The sequence below is a fragment of the Hyperoodon ampullatus genome, assembly GCF_949752795.1.
Source record: "Hyperoodon ampullatus genome assembly, chromosome: 13".
Classification (NCBI taxonomy): Eukaryota; Metazoa; Chordata; class Mammalia; order Artiodactyla; family Ziphiidae; genus Hyperoodon; species Hyperoodon ampullatus.
In genome coordinates this window covers 6,805,979-6,820,974 of record NC_136926.1, presented here as the reverse complement: position 1 = coordinate 6,820,974, position 14,996 = coordinate 6,805,979, and the positions used below count along the sequence as shown (strand labels likewise).

General features: G+C 41.4%; 1 protein-coding gene across 1 annotated transcript in view; it reads left to right on the top strand.

Moving 5' to 3' along the window:
- DNAH10 (dynein axonemal heavy chain 10) overlaps window positions 1–14,996 on the top strand; it is a gene marked incomplete at its 5' end in the record, with an annotated part of 152,217 nt that overhangs the window by 29,684 nt on the left and 107,537 nt on the right. The window contains 7 exons of the mRNA XM_079717271.1: window positions 985–1,155; window positions 2,888–3,064; window positions 3,881–4,006; window positions 4,908–5,080; window positions 5,682–5,833; window positions 12,363–12,527; window positions 13,141–13,348. Of these exons, the coding sequence (XP_079573397.1) occupies window positions 985–1,155; window positions 2,888–3,064; window positions 3,881–4,006; window positions 4,908–5,080; window positions 5,682–5,833; window positions 12,363–12,527; window positions 13,141–13,348 (1,172 nt within the window). The remainder of the gene's footprint in view (window positions 1–984; window positions 1,156–2,887; window positions 3,065–3,880; window positions 4,007–4,907; window positions 5,081–5,681; window positions 5,834–12,362; window positions 12,528–13,140; window positions 13,349–14,996) is intronic.

Below are 14,996 nucleotides of genomic sequence, written 5' to 3'. Positions count from 1 at the left end.
AGCACATTTTTTTAGTAGCTTCCTGAGAAAGGTTTCATGGGACATGCATTTTTTTTGAGTCTCGCATGTGTGAATTCTGAAATAGTAGGTATAGAGTTCAAGGTAGAAAATAACTTTTCTTCAGAAATTTGAAGATGATCTTTATTGGTTTCTAGTTTCCAGTGTTATTAGAAGTCTGATGTCACTCTGATTTAATTTTTCTAGAATGAACCTTCCACTCTGCATAGGGTGGGCTGGGGATGGAGATACAGTGTACTGAGTGGCCTGGCTGTGTGGGGTGGGGAAGGGATCCTCTGTTTGCCCCTCCCCTTTCTGGTGCCTGGTGCCCTCGAATGCTCAGCCTCCCAGAGGTTTCCATGGGACAAACAGGTGCCCCCCGCCTCCCCCACCCATTGCCAGTGTTAGGTAGTAATTCTCTGCCTTCTGTAAAGTTAGTTACTCTCCTTCCAAAAATTCCTGAACTATCTCCTCTCCCATTTTTCGTCTATATGAGTTAATACTTTAAAGATTCCTTGTCTATCATTTTGAACTAGTGGAGGAGAGAGCGGAAAACCAGTGCAGCCGGTCTGCCATTTTTTTTTTAAAATATTTATTTATTTAGGTTACGTTGGGTCTAAGTTGCGGCATGGGGGATCTTCACTGCGGCATGCGAACTTCTTAGTTGCGGCATGCATGCTTCTTAGTTGTGGCATGTGAACCCTTAGTTGCGGCATGCAAACTCCTGGCTGTGGCATGCATGCGGGATCCAGTTCCCCGACCAGGGATCGAACCTGGGCCCCCTGCATTGGGAGCATGGAGTCTCACCCACTGGACCACCAGGGAAGTCCCCAGTCTGCCATTTTTAACTGGATCTCAGCTTCCACCAAAGCACAATGGAAATCCTTCTCAAGGCACTGATTTGGTGTTTTGCGGGGTAATTTGTTATTTTTGTGGGGTAATTACAGGGTCATAAGGGTTTTTCTGGGCTTTTTTTTTTTTTGGCAGGTTATTGAGAAAGAAGCAAAAAAATTTATTGACGAATCTTTTAAGACACTTCGATCAGCTGAAGCAGCATTTGACATGCTTTTAAAATTTAAGCATATTCGTTCACGGGAGGCCATTAATCGACAAATGATGATGAAATTTAATGATATTCTTGCACAGTACTGTAAAGAGGTAACTGAAAAATCTATGGCTGCTGTAGCAGTAAAAATACACTTGGCAAAATGTAAACAATTGGATCACACCGTTGTCTTTCTCATCTAAATTCAGAGAAACTGTAATTTTCCCAAATAAGCATGTCGTATAACCAAAACGAAGTGGGTTTGTTTATATGGTGGAGAAATTCAGTAAGAATTTATGAAGTACAGTATTGTATGCCTCACATTGTGATGGACCCTGAGCGAGTTAGTCATAGTAATAAGCACAGTAACAACAGTGTAGTAGTCATAGCTACCCATGTGTGAAGGTCAAGGGTGTGTTCACATACACATTCCTGTTGTAAGGACCCTTGTTATACAGTGGACCCACCCAGATAATCCAGGATAATCTCCTTATTTGAAGGTCAGCTGACTGGCAACCTTAACTCCATCTGCTACCTAGTTCCTCTTTGTCAGGAAGGGATCAGGACCATTAATGGGGCAGGTATTGTTTTGCCTCTGACACCTAATTACTCACATAGGAGTGTGAAATACTTATTTTAAAATGCAAGCCCAGACCATAGGATCCAGCATTCCCATTCTGTGTATATACCCAAAAGAATTGAGAGCAGAGTCTCGAAGAGATATTTGAATATCGATGTTCGTAGCAGCACTATTCACAACGGCAAAAAGCTGGAAATCACCCAAGGGTCCACTGGTAGATGAATGGATAAACAATATGTGGTCCATCCCTACAATCCTACAATGGAATATTATCCAGCTTTGAAAAGGAAGGAAATTCTGCCATATGCTACAACATGGATGAACCTTGAGGGCTTTGTGTTAATTGAAATAAGTCAGTCATAAAAAGACAAATACTTAATGATTCTACTTATATGAGGTACTTAGAGCAAAGTCACAGAGACAGAAAGTAGAAAGGTTGTTCCTAGGGGCTGAGGGAGAGAGAAATGGGGAGTTACTGTGTTTAATGTGTACCCAGAGTTTCAGTTTTACAAGATGAAAGAAGTTGTGGAGGTGGATGATGGTGCTGGATGCACAACAGCATGAATGTCATTAATTCCACTGAAATGTACACTGAAAAATGGTTAGCATGGTAAATTTTATGTCATGCATATTGAACCACAATTTAAAAAATATTACATGATAGATAATTATAAAATTATAAAATGTGCACGCACACACACACACACACACACACACAAACAAACACACACACAGTGCAGGCCTGGCCACCAATCATGTCTAGAACAGATTTCAGAATTTCCAGTAGGTTGGTCAAATGATCGTACACAGTCTGTAAGTATAAGGCAGTTTGGATCATTGCATGTTTTTTTTTTTTTTTTTTGCGGCACGCGGGCCTCTCACTGTTGTGGCCTCTCCTGTTGCGGAGCACAGGCTCTGGCCGCGCAGGCTCAGCGGCCATGGCTCACAGGCCCAGCTGCTCCATGGCATGTGGGATCTTCCCGGACTGGGACACGAACCCGTGTCCCCTGCATCGACAGGCGGACTCTCAACCACTGCGCCACCAGGGAAGCCTGGATCGCTGCATGTTTTAAACCAAACAAAGAAATTCCTAGAGTATAGGAAAACGTAGTAAATAATAAGTAGTAAAAACCCTATTCTGTACCTTAGACTATTTCTTGACGTTCCCTGTTCATTTCTTTAAAGATACAAATCTCAAGTTAAATCTTTTCCTGGCTCACAGACTGATGCTTATCACTTACGGAATACGTTTGATTGCTTTGCAGATTGACATTGTTAACAAAATCTTTGTTCAGAACCTTGACAACCCACCGCTGTATAAGAATCACCCTCCCGTAGCAGGTGCAATCTACTGGGAACGGTCCCTGTTCTTCCGGATTAAGCACACCATCCTCAGATTTCAAGAAGTAGAGGAGATCTTGGACAGTGATGGAGGAAGAGAAGTATGTTGCTTCTGCTGGAAATGTCCCCTTTTGTATTTCACGGTTCAGTTCTAGATGGGCAGGCTCCTTGGGCGCTGATCCTTCAGTCCAGGTGGCTGCTGGCATGGAGTAGGCTACGCAGAGTTGCCTGCGTGAGAAGCAGCTCAATTTCAAATTCATGTCTGCAATTTAGAAGGTCTTTTCTGTGGTCCCTGGGGACCACATCTCCATACGTACCTGTGACATCTTCCAGGTGGCAGTCACATGACTTCCCCCTGACCTTGATCTTCAGACTCTCCAGAGGGTGACCAGCAACTTTCTGATAATACTCTCCCTCCCTCACCCATGCATTTTTGTCTGTTATATCACAGGGGGTGGGAAACCTTTTCTTTAACGGTCCAGAGAGTAAGTATTTTAGGCATTTGAGGGTCGGATGGCCCCTGTTGCAACTACTCAACTTGCCTTTGTAGCAAGAAAGTGACCGTCGATAACACGTAAACGAACAGGTGTGACTGTGTTCCAATAAAACATCACTATGGACGCTGAAGTTTGAATTTCGTGTGCTTGTTACGTGTCATGAAGCACTTGTTGTTCTTTTTGAGTCCCTTCATTCTTAGCTCCTGGGCTGCACCAAACCCACAGGCTGAGGTTTGTGAGCCCAGTTAATCAGCCTAGATTTCAAGCCCTACCGTGGCAGACAAACCCTCCAACGTTTGTGCAAATCTGCCTGCTTCCTTTTGCAAAATGTGTTCACTGATCATTTTTTTTTTTTTAAAGAGAGACGAAAAAAATGTTCTTTTCAATGACAAAATGACCGTTGCCTGACTTCTTTGGTAGGTAAAGCAAAAATATCTGGAAGTGGGTAGGAGAATGAAAGACTACGAAGATGAAAAGTATGAGCAGTGGAAAGCGACGACAGAGCAGGTCCTGCCGACTCTCCTGAAGAAGAGCCTGCTCACCAAGGTGTGTCTTTCCACATCCGCGTCCTAGATTCCGGGGCGGCCACGTAAGGTGATGGTGACTACTATTTCCTTGAGATTTGATGTGTCGACTCTCATGAAGTTGAGAGGTATTTCCAAAATCAAAGGCACAGAAGGGCAGAGGTTGACCCGGGAGAAGAAGAGAGGCAGAAAGGGAATAGATGGAGGAAGCAAAATGTCACCGTCAGGGAACACGCTGGGGTTAGGCAGCCCTCCTGACTCCTTGGGCACGTGGCTTAACTCTGAGCTCCAGTGACGTGACCCAGTTTGTAAAATGAGTTGGATTAGATGATCAGAAACATGCAAAGTATTAGTTGAACCGTATATGAAACAGCTGACAGTTGATCATTTTTAACCTGCAGAAACATGTCACTTCCCATGATTCATCCGCATCTTTAGCACAGGGTCCGGCACATAGCAATTGCTCAGTAAATAAACACTAGCTAGGAGGTTCAAGGGAAGACCTGGGCCTGGCGGTTTTCGGTCTTCATTACTAAAAGGAGTTTAGAGGCCAGGTAGGGCCTGTCAGCAACTGGACAGCTTGTGTTCTATTCAAAAGGGGCAGCTGCTACCCAGCTTCAGTCTGTTCTTTGCCATTTATCATCAGCTTTTCCAGTTTTTCAAGGGAAACCAGATTTCTGGATTTTTACCTTCAGTTGCCCAATTCTCGAACATGGGCGACTAAATCGAATTCTTTAAAAACTCTGTTCACCAAACAAAATATGAATTCTAGCTAGTTCTGGCCAGCTCCCCAGTCTGTCAGGGCAGCAAGGACCCTCCATTGATCTTTTTCAAATTCACGTTTAACTTGGGTTGCGTTGATCTAATTGCTTCTTGGACCACCCTTCCCACGATGTTTTGTAAAAACACCGTCTCTCCCACAGACTTCTGCTGCTGGTGATGACGCCCAGAACTCTGACAGGGGGTCTGGTTTTGCAATCAACTTTTCTCCTGCTCTCAGGGAGATTATTAACGAAGCAAAGTACTTGGAACAGCTGGGGTTCCCTGTCCCCGAATTAGCAACAAATGTTGCCCTCCAGGAAGACAAATTTCTTAGGTAAAAAGATTCTTCTCTTAAATCAACAGTAAACATTTTTTGTCTCGGGACCCCTTTGCACTCTTCAAAATTATTGAAAACACGCCCCCTACCCATGCCAAAGCTTTCATTTTTGTGGATTTTATAACTGCCAATATTTGCCACATTAGAAATAAAAACTAAGAAATGTTTAAAATATGTGTTTATTCATTCATCTAAAAATAACAACGATAAATCTATTTCATGTTAACCTAAATAACATTTTCACTTTTTCATTTTTTAAATTAATTTTTACTGGGGTATAGTTGATTTACAGTGTTGTGTTAGTTTCAGGTGTACAGCAAAGTGAATCAGTTCCACATATATATATATATATCCACTCTTCTTTAGATTCTTTTCCCATGTAGGTCATTACAGAGTATTGAGTAGAGTTCCCTGTAAGTAACATTTTTAAATAAAAAGTAACCAATATTTTCCAAAAAGAAAGTTAGTGGGAAGAGTGGCATTCTTTAAAATTTTTAGTCTGGTTAATGGTCTTTTGTATCCTATCTGTAAGGTTATTAATCTTTTTATGAGCTCCATTGTATTTTTCTCACGTCAGTGACTTTCCTGTAATGTGCAGGTACACGGATGGGATACAACGTATGTTGGATCATTATCACATGCTCATTGGAACGTTAAATGAGGCAGAGGCTCTTCTCCTTGACGACCATTCCCAGGAGTTAGTGAGAGTGTTTAGGTCTGGATATAAGAGGTTAAACTGGAACTCACTAGGTAATATAATTCATCTATCTATTGCCTTTTAGACTTTGGGATATAAAAAATCATTCTTTTAGATTGTCTTAGTTGAATTATAATTTTTCCATGTATGTAGATATGGTTAACAAATATGTTTTCAGCATCAGTAAAGTACACTTTGTGGAATATGGAATCCACCTCAAGGCTTTAGTTAGGGGTGAAGGTGAGTGGATGGGGTGCTGTTTTGACATTCGGCTGACCCAAAGCTTTCTCCTCCAAAAATAAAGTGACTTTTACTTTTTTCCCTTAAAAAAAACTGAATTTTTTTTTAAACAAATATATTTATTACTTTTGGCTGCGTTGGGTCTTCATTGCTGCACGCAGGCGTTCTCTAGTTGCGGCCAGCGGGGGCTACTCTTCGTTGTGGTGTGTGAGCTTCTCATTGCGGTGGCTTCTCTTGTTGCAGAGCACGGGCTCTAGGTGCGCGGGCTTCAGTAGTTGTGGCACAAGGGCTCTAGAGCGCAGGCTCAGCAGTTGTGGCACACGGGCTTAGTTGCTCCACGGCATGTGGGATCTTCCCAGGCCAGCGCTCGAACCCATGTCCCTTGCATTGGCAGGCGGATTCTTAACCACTGAGCCACCAGGGAAGCCCTAAAATTGAAATTTTAATTTCGAGATAATTACAGAGTCACACGCAGTTGCAGTAATTAATACAGACAGATCCTGGGTACCCTTTGCCTGGTTTTCCCCCAACGGCAACTTCTGCAAAACTGCAGTGCAAACCACAGCCCAGATTTTTACATCGATATAGTCAAGACACAGAACATTTCCACACCACAGTGATTCCTCATGTCACCCTTTTAAAGTCACGCCCACTTCCCGCCTATCCCCATCCTCTACTGGACCCCTGGCAGCCACCTATCTGTTTTCTGTTTCTATAATTTTGTCATTTTAAGAGTGTTACATAGGGGCCTCCCTGGTGGCGCGGTGGTTGAGAGTCCGCCTGCCGATGCAGGGGATACGGGTTCGTGCCCCGGTCCGGGAGGATCCCATATGCCGCGGAGCGGCTGGGCCCGTGAGCCATGGCCGCTGAGCCTGCGCATCCGGAGCCTGTGCTCCGCAATGGGAGAGGCCACAACAGTGAGAGGCCCGCGTACCGCAAAAAAAAAAAAAAAAAAAAAAAAAGAGTGTTACATAAAATATTATACGACCCTTTTGGTGTTGGCTTTTCTCACCCAGCACAATTCTCTGGAGATTTTTCCAAGTTCTTGCCTGTTTCAACAGTTTGTTCCTTTTTATCAGTGAATAAAAAACAGTATAGTATCAATGTTTGTTTCACCATTCACCTAGATATCCTAGAGAATATATAGGTTGTTTCCAGGTTTGACTATTATGAATATACATTTGTGCTATAGAATCACTTGTGTACAGGGTTTTATGTGAACATGAGTCTTCATTTCTCTGGGATAAATGCCCAGGGTTGTATGATACTTGTGTGTTTAGTCTTTTTTTTTTTACTTAAAAAAACTGAAGAATAGTTAATGTACAATGTTATATAAGTTATATATACAGTATAGTGTACAGTATAGTGATTCACAATTTTTAAATGTTATACTCCATTTATAGTTATTATAAAATATTGGCTGTATTCCCTATGTTGTAGAATATATCCTTGTAGCTTATTTTATACATAATAGTTGGTACCTCTTAATCCCCTACCTATATTGCCCCTCCCCATTTCCCTATCCCTCTGGTAACTACTAGGTTGTTCTCTATATCTGTAAATCTGCTTCTTTTTTGTTATATTCATTAGTTGTTTGTTTAGTCTTTTTTTTTTTAATGTCATAGTGTTGTCCAGAGTGGCTGTACCATTTTACATTCTCACCAGCAATATACATTCCACTGTCTCTAGATCTTGGCCAGCCTTTGGTATTGTCACTATTTTTTAAAATTTCGCCATCTGATAGCTGTGTAATGATAGCTCGTTGTGGTTTTGATTTGCATTTTTCTGTAATGGCTAATGATGTGTTTGTTTGCCTTTATATATCCTCTTTGGTGTAATGTCTTTTTTTTGTTCTTTTGCCCATTTTCTAATTATATCACTTGCTTTTTTACTGTTGAGCTTTGAGAGTTCTTTATATATCATAGATACTAGTCCTTTATTGGATATGTGATTTAGAAATACTTTCTCCCACTCTGTAGCTTATCTTTTCATTCTCCTAATAGCATCTTTGGCAGAGATATTTTGATGAAGTCCAATTTATCAATTTTTCCTTTTATGGATCATGATTTTGGTGTCAAGTCTAGGGACTCTGCCTAGCCCTAGATCCCAAAATTTTTCTATTTTTTCTAAATATTTTATAATTTTATGTTTTACAGTTAAGACTGATCAATCTTGATTTTTTTTTTTTTTTGTACAAAGTGAGAGACTTAAGTTGCGGTTCATTTTTTTTTTCCAATTGTTGTAGCATTGTTTGTTGGAAAGGCTAACTTTTTCCATTAAATCACTTTTACACTTTTGTCAGAAACTACTTCAGCATATTTGTATGGGTCTATTTCTGGGTTCTCTATTCTGTTCCATTGATCTATACGTCTGTCCCTTTGCCAATATCACAGAGCCTTGAAGCCTTAATTATTGTGGCTACCGAGTAAGTCTTGAAATTGGGTAGACTGGTAACCACTGACCTTTTTATTGTCTCTATAGTTTTGCCTTTTCCAGAATGTCATATAATTAGAGTCATACAGTGTGCAGCCTTTTCAGATTGGCTTCTTTCACTTAGCAATAAAATTTAAGGTTCCTCCATATAATTGTGCATTTCTTTTTATTACCAAATAATATTCCATTGTGTGGATGTACTGTAGTTTATCTGTTCACCTGTTGAAGGACATCTTGGTTGCTTCCACATTTTGGCAATTATGAATAAAGCTGCTAAAAATGTTCATGTGCAGGTTTTGTGTAGTGATTTCTTTTCTTTGTTCTTCTTTTTTTGTTTGTTTTAAAATTACAGATTCAGTTTCCTTAATGGTTATAAGACTATTCAAGTGATTATTTCCTATTGGGTGAGTTGTGTAGCTTGTGCTTTTCAAAGAAGTGGTGCATTTCATCTAAGTTGTCAGATTTACTGTGCAGAGTTGTTCTTATTGTTCCCTTATTATCTTTTTTTGCGGTACGCGGGCCTCTCACTGTTGGGGCCTCTCACTGTTGTTGCCTCTCCCGTTGTGGAGCACAGGCTCCGGACGCGCAGGCTCAGCGGCCATGGCTCACGGGCCCAGCCTCTCCACGGCATGTGGGATCCTCCCAGACCAGGGCATGAACCCACGTCCCCTGCATCGGCAGGCGGGCTCTCAACCACTGCGCCACCAGGGAAGCCCCCTTATTATCTTTTTAAAGACTGTACATCTTTAGTGATCCCTCCTATTTAATTCTGGATATGGTTAATTTGTGTCTTCTCTTTTTTTCTTTTCAGTCCTGCTAGAGATTAGTCAGTTTTACTGAAGCTCTTTGTTTCATTGATTTTATCTGTTGTTTTTCTGTGTTTAATTTTACTGATTTCTGCTTATCTTTATTATTGCTTTCTGCTTGCTTTGGATTTATTTTACTCTTCTTTTTCAAGGTTCTTGAGGTGGGAACTTAGATCATTGATTTGAGATCTTTCCTCTTTTCTAATGTATGCATTTGGTGCTATTAATTTCCCTGTTAGCACTGCTTTAGCTGTGTCCCACAGATTCTGATAGTTGTGTTTTAATTTTTATTCAATTAAGTGTATTTGAAAAATTTCCCTTGAGACTTCCTCCATGACTCATGGATTATTTAAAAGTGTGTTGTTTAGTTTCGAAGTGTTTGGAGATTTCCCCTGTTATCTTTCTGTCATTGTTTTGTAATTTGAGTCCACTGTGGTTGGAGAACATACTCAGTGTAATTTCAATTCTTTTAAATTTGTTGAGGTTTGTTTTACAGCTCAGGATATAGTCTATCCTGTTTTATGTTCTGTGGCCACTTGAAAAAAATACATATTCTACTTTGCTGAGTAGAATGTTCTATAAATGTTGATTAATGTTGTTGGTTCATGATGTTGTTGAGTTTTTCTATATCCTTGTTGATATTCTGTCTAGTTGTTCTGTCAATTACTGAGAGAGGAATGTTGACATGTCCAATTATAATCATGGATTTACCTATTTCTTTTTTCAGGTCTACCATTTTTTACTTCATGTATTTTACAATTCTGTTGCTTTGATGCATACAAGTTTAGGATTGCTGTGTCTTCTTATGAATTAAACCCTTTAATCATTATATAATATTCAACTTTCTCTGATAATTTTCTTTGTTCTAAAGTCTACTTTACCTAATATTAATATATCCATTCTGGTTTTCCTTTGATTAATGTTTGCACAGTGTATGTTTTTCCATCCTTTACTTTCAACTTGCTGATAGAATTGTATTTGAAATGAGTTTCTTGCAGACACAGCATACAGTTGGGTCATGTTTTTAACCTACTCTGTCTTGGTGCATTTAGACCATTTACATTTCATGTAATTATTGATTTGTTAGGGCTTAAGTCTGTCCATCTTTTGTTTTCTGCTTGGTCTTTTTGTTTCTCTGTTTTTCCTTTACTTGCCTTTCCATGGGCCACTTGAACATTTTCTCTAATTCCATTTTGATTTATCTATAGCATTCTTATAGCATTTTTTTTAGTGGTTGCTCTAGGTTACATATACATAACATTACAGTTTACTGGTTTGAGTGAAGTCTAGAAATCTATAGGATTTTACCCGTTTGAGTAAAGTATAGAAACCTTAACTCCCCCTACCCTCTCCCACTTATGATATAATTATCTTAAATATTTCCTCTAAATACATTTTGGACCACAACAGGCAGTGTTATAATTTTTGCTGCAACCGTCAAACCTAAGTTAGGAAGCTCAAGAAGAGAAGGAAAAAACGATTGTATTTTCCTATATTTTTACCTACTGTGCTCGTCCTTCCTCCCTGATGGTCCCAGGGTCTTTCTCTTACTGGGTCCTTTCTGTTTACAAAACTTCCTGTGGCCATCCTTACGTCCCATGCTGTAGCAGCATAGGTCTGCTGGTGACGTAATCGCCTAGTTTCCCTTCTGAGAATACCTTGATTTCCCCTTTGTTGCTGTCAGGTGGAAGTAGAAATCCAGGTTCCATAGTCAGCCTTCACCGACAGTCGAGGGGAAGCTCCACATAACTGCTGGGAGGGGTGGGGGTCCCAGCCCCCCTGCAGTCTCCACTCACACTGTGGGGTGGCAGGGGGCAGTGCTCATTGCTGGACCGTGGAGGTGAAAGTCCCACCTACCTCCATGGCCTCCTCTGACGCCACCACGGCAGCCATAAGGGGACAGGGGTTTGGGGCACCTCATTACAACATTCTGAGGGTGGAAGTCTAGGCCCCCTCCACCTGGCCCTTCTGGCATGGGTGAGGGCAGGGTCACAGTTTTATCTGTGGTGTTTGGCTGGGGCAGAGCAGTTGTTGTCTAAAATTTTGTCTTGCTAGGGTGTCCCTTTCCTGGTCCTTTGGTCAGAGAAAACAGGATTTTCTTGAGGCTTTGTTTGGGTGCATGTGTGTCTGTACCCATGGGCACTTACAGGTCGCCGGCTCCTTCAGCTCCAGGTCTGGGATATAGATCCCAGGAGAAGGATCCCAGGGCCCTCATCACCACATCATTCCTCGGATCCTGGGGTCCCCGCTGGTTGGCTGTCTCTCCCCCTTTCCGCGTCTTATATTTGTTTTATGGCTAATGTGCAGGGTTCTTAGTTGTATTTAGCAGGAGTGATAAGGAAAAGTACATACTTCTTCTTCCTTTACTTTTAAAAATAAACAAGGCATTTATGTTACTATCTTTCCTTCTTCCTCTTTCCCTTCCCTTGCTCCAAATCTTCTCCCCGTTTTTCGTTGTCATTTCCTTTTCTCCCCTTCCTCCCTTCTCCTTTGTACAGAGAACGTGTGTGTTTGGACGGTGGCTTCCAGCGTGAAACCTCTGGATTAAAAGTCCAGCTTCTACCCATGTGACTCAACTTCTCGGGGGCTCCGTTTCCTCATCTCTAAAATGGGCATAATCTTAGTACCCGATTCATAGGACTGTTGTAAGGATTCGATCATGTAATCAACGTCACATGCTTAGGCCATCGCCCAACTGGTCATAAGTGCTTAACCCAGGTTTACTCTTCACATTCTTGCTGTTTACTTTTCTAAGCAACAGGCCAGAGGGTTGCCTAACTGTAGGCAGGGTTGCAAGTAGTGGAGAGTTTGTGTTGCCATGGCAATGGGAAGGCAAGAGGGTTGTACCTCCTCTTTCTCCCCACCGTGCTTCAGATACGATGATGCTAAAAAGCAAACAGAAGAAATGTATCGTTTGGTTGATCCTGAGCACCGGCTCCTTGTTCCAGTTCCCAGGGACCACGTGGATCTTTGTCACCTCAAAGACCCAAGGGGATGGAAGGAGCATAATCCTTCCTGTGAAGGGATGTTGGCGGGAGGGATATGGAAAGGAAGAGTTGAAAGCCAGCTATCTTTCTTTTGTTCTTTGTCTTTTTCTCCAAAGGTATTGCTGATTACATAACTCGGTGCAAACAGGCCATTGGGAAATTTGAGTCCCTCGTCCACCAGATTCATAAGAATGCAGATGACATTTCTTCCAGACTTACCTTAATAGAATCCATAAATCTCTTTAAGTATCCAGCACCTAAAAGTGAGGAAGAACTCCCAGGTAGATCTGACTTCTTGTTTCTTTGATTATGGAAGAAATGGAAAAACCTCTTGGGTATGATTGTGCACACACACACACACACACACACACACACAGAGTTTATTCCACAAATGGAACAAAAACATGCCTCATGATCTCAGGCATTTACTTGAAAAGGTCATGGGTAATTCGTACTTTTTGCCGTGTTTTATGTATTTCTTACATAGTTTTACAAATTCCTAAGTCTATGAAAATCAATAGTACTTTTGTCAATAACTTTGTAACAGTACGGTGAACTGTGTTTTATGGGCTCACATTTACTTGTTCAAACAGGGTATTTTAAGCTGTCTTGGACTAATCAACAAGGAATTCAGGATTAGTTAACAAGCAATTCAAGACAAGCAAGATTGCCCAAAGGCAAAGCATGCCCAAGTGGCATTCATTCCCATGTTGTCATGTATTTTTTGCTTTGGATGTGTCTCGCTTCGGGTGGTGTTGATTTATTTTCTGCTTTTGGTCAAGATTGGAGGCTGCTTTCATATTTGCAAGATATACAGCTAATGTTTGGGTTGCTTCTTGAGTAATGTCCCTTCCCGTGTTTGTGAAGAGCTGTAACAGGTGTCTTCCACTGCAGGCATGAAGGAATTCTTTGAGCACATTGAACGAGAAAGGGCCAAAGATGTGGACCACATGGTCAGTTGGTATCTTGCCATTGGGCCTCTACTGACCAAAGTCGAGGGGCTGGTTATCCACACCAACACAGGCAAGGCCCCCAAGCTGGCCTTCTACTACGAATACTGGGAAAATAGAATTTACGAGGTCTTGACAAAGCTCATCCTGAAGTAAGTTAATGTTCATACTGCATTTTTTTTTTTTTTTTTTTTTTTTTTTTGCGGTACGCGGGCCTCTCACTGTTGTGGCCTCTCCCATCGTGGAGCACAGTCTCCGGACGTGCAGGCTCAGCGGCCATGGCTCACGGGCCTAGCCGCTCTGCGGCATGTGGGATCTTCCTGGACCGGGGCACGAACCCGCGTCCCCTGCGTCGGCAGGCGGACTCTCAACCACTGCGCCACCAGGGGAGCCCTATATTGCATGTTTTAAAGACAGTGTGCATAGATTAAAATATCTTACACACATGAATAGTTAAAGAGGAGCCACGAGGTACAGAACAAAAATCAGCTGGACAATAAGTCTGCTTTCTGGCCAAAGGGCACTCATAAAATGGAAGGATGACTTCCTGTTTTGGCTCATGTTCTTTTTTTTTAGTTGACACTCAATATTTATTAAATGTGAAAGTTACAGATAAAATTTAAAACCATATTTGAAAAAAGAGAACTGTATGTGATATATATCAGACCTCTGATAGATAGGGAGAATTTTCTATTCTGGAAGAAAAGGAAGAAATCATAAGAGAAGAGATGGACAGACGTTGGATGCAAAAATTTTAAATGTTTTTTCACAAAATAAAAGGATAGAATTGGAAAAGAATTTACAGCAAATGTGCTTTTATGCATTAACTTATGGAAATACTTTTGTAATATAATGAGAAAAATGACTACACTATAAGAGACACAATGAGATTTTTCACAAAAATGAATTACAACTGTCAAAAATTTAGAAATTTATTCTTGTGAGTATCATAGAAATGAATGATAAAACAACTATTAAATTAACAAATAAGTTTTAAATTATTTATTTATTTTATTATTTTATTTTTGGCTGTGTTGGGTCTTCATTGCTGCGTGCAGGCTTTCTCTAGTTGTGGTGAGCGGGGCCTACTCTTCATTGCGGCGTGCAGGCTTCTCATTGTGGTGGCTTCTCTTGTTGAGGAGCATGGGCTCTAGACTTGAGGGCTTCAGTAGTTGTGGCACGCGGGCTCAGTAGTTGTGGCTCGCGGCTCTAGAGCACAGGCTCAGTAGTTGTGGCGCATGGCTTTGTTGCTCTGCAACATGTGGGATCTTACTGGACCAGGGCTCAAACCTGTGTCCTCTGCATTGGCAGGTGGATTCTTAACCACTAAGCCACCAGGGACGTCTCAACAAATAACCTTTAAAAGATAATAATATGAAATTCTGGTGAATAAGAGGTTCATTATGGGCAGAATTGTAATTTGTGGTGATACTACAGTACAAAGTGTCGTATTGGCTCATGTTCTTGTTAGGTCCCTCAACATCCAGAAAAGGAAATTATCCCTCTCACCACTGTCTGAAAGACATACACATGTCTATGTTCAACTGGCAACAGAGAATTGCTGTCACTCAGTATTTAACAAAATCCCAGATGACGCCTTCACTTATACTGAGAGAGGCTGATTTGAAGGATATATGATGCATGAACTCTTCCCGAAGGTCTAAAGTAACCCCTGGCTAGAATGGGCATCACGTATGTGTTGAATGCTTATCGTGTGTGCCAGCCTCAGACACATGGAGGCTGTCCCTTGCCTCCTGGCTCTGCAGCTCAGACTGGCCGAGAGCTAAGTGCCTGGACTTC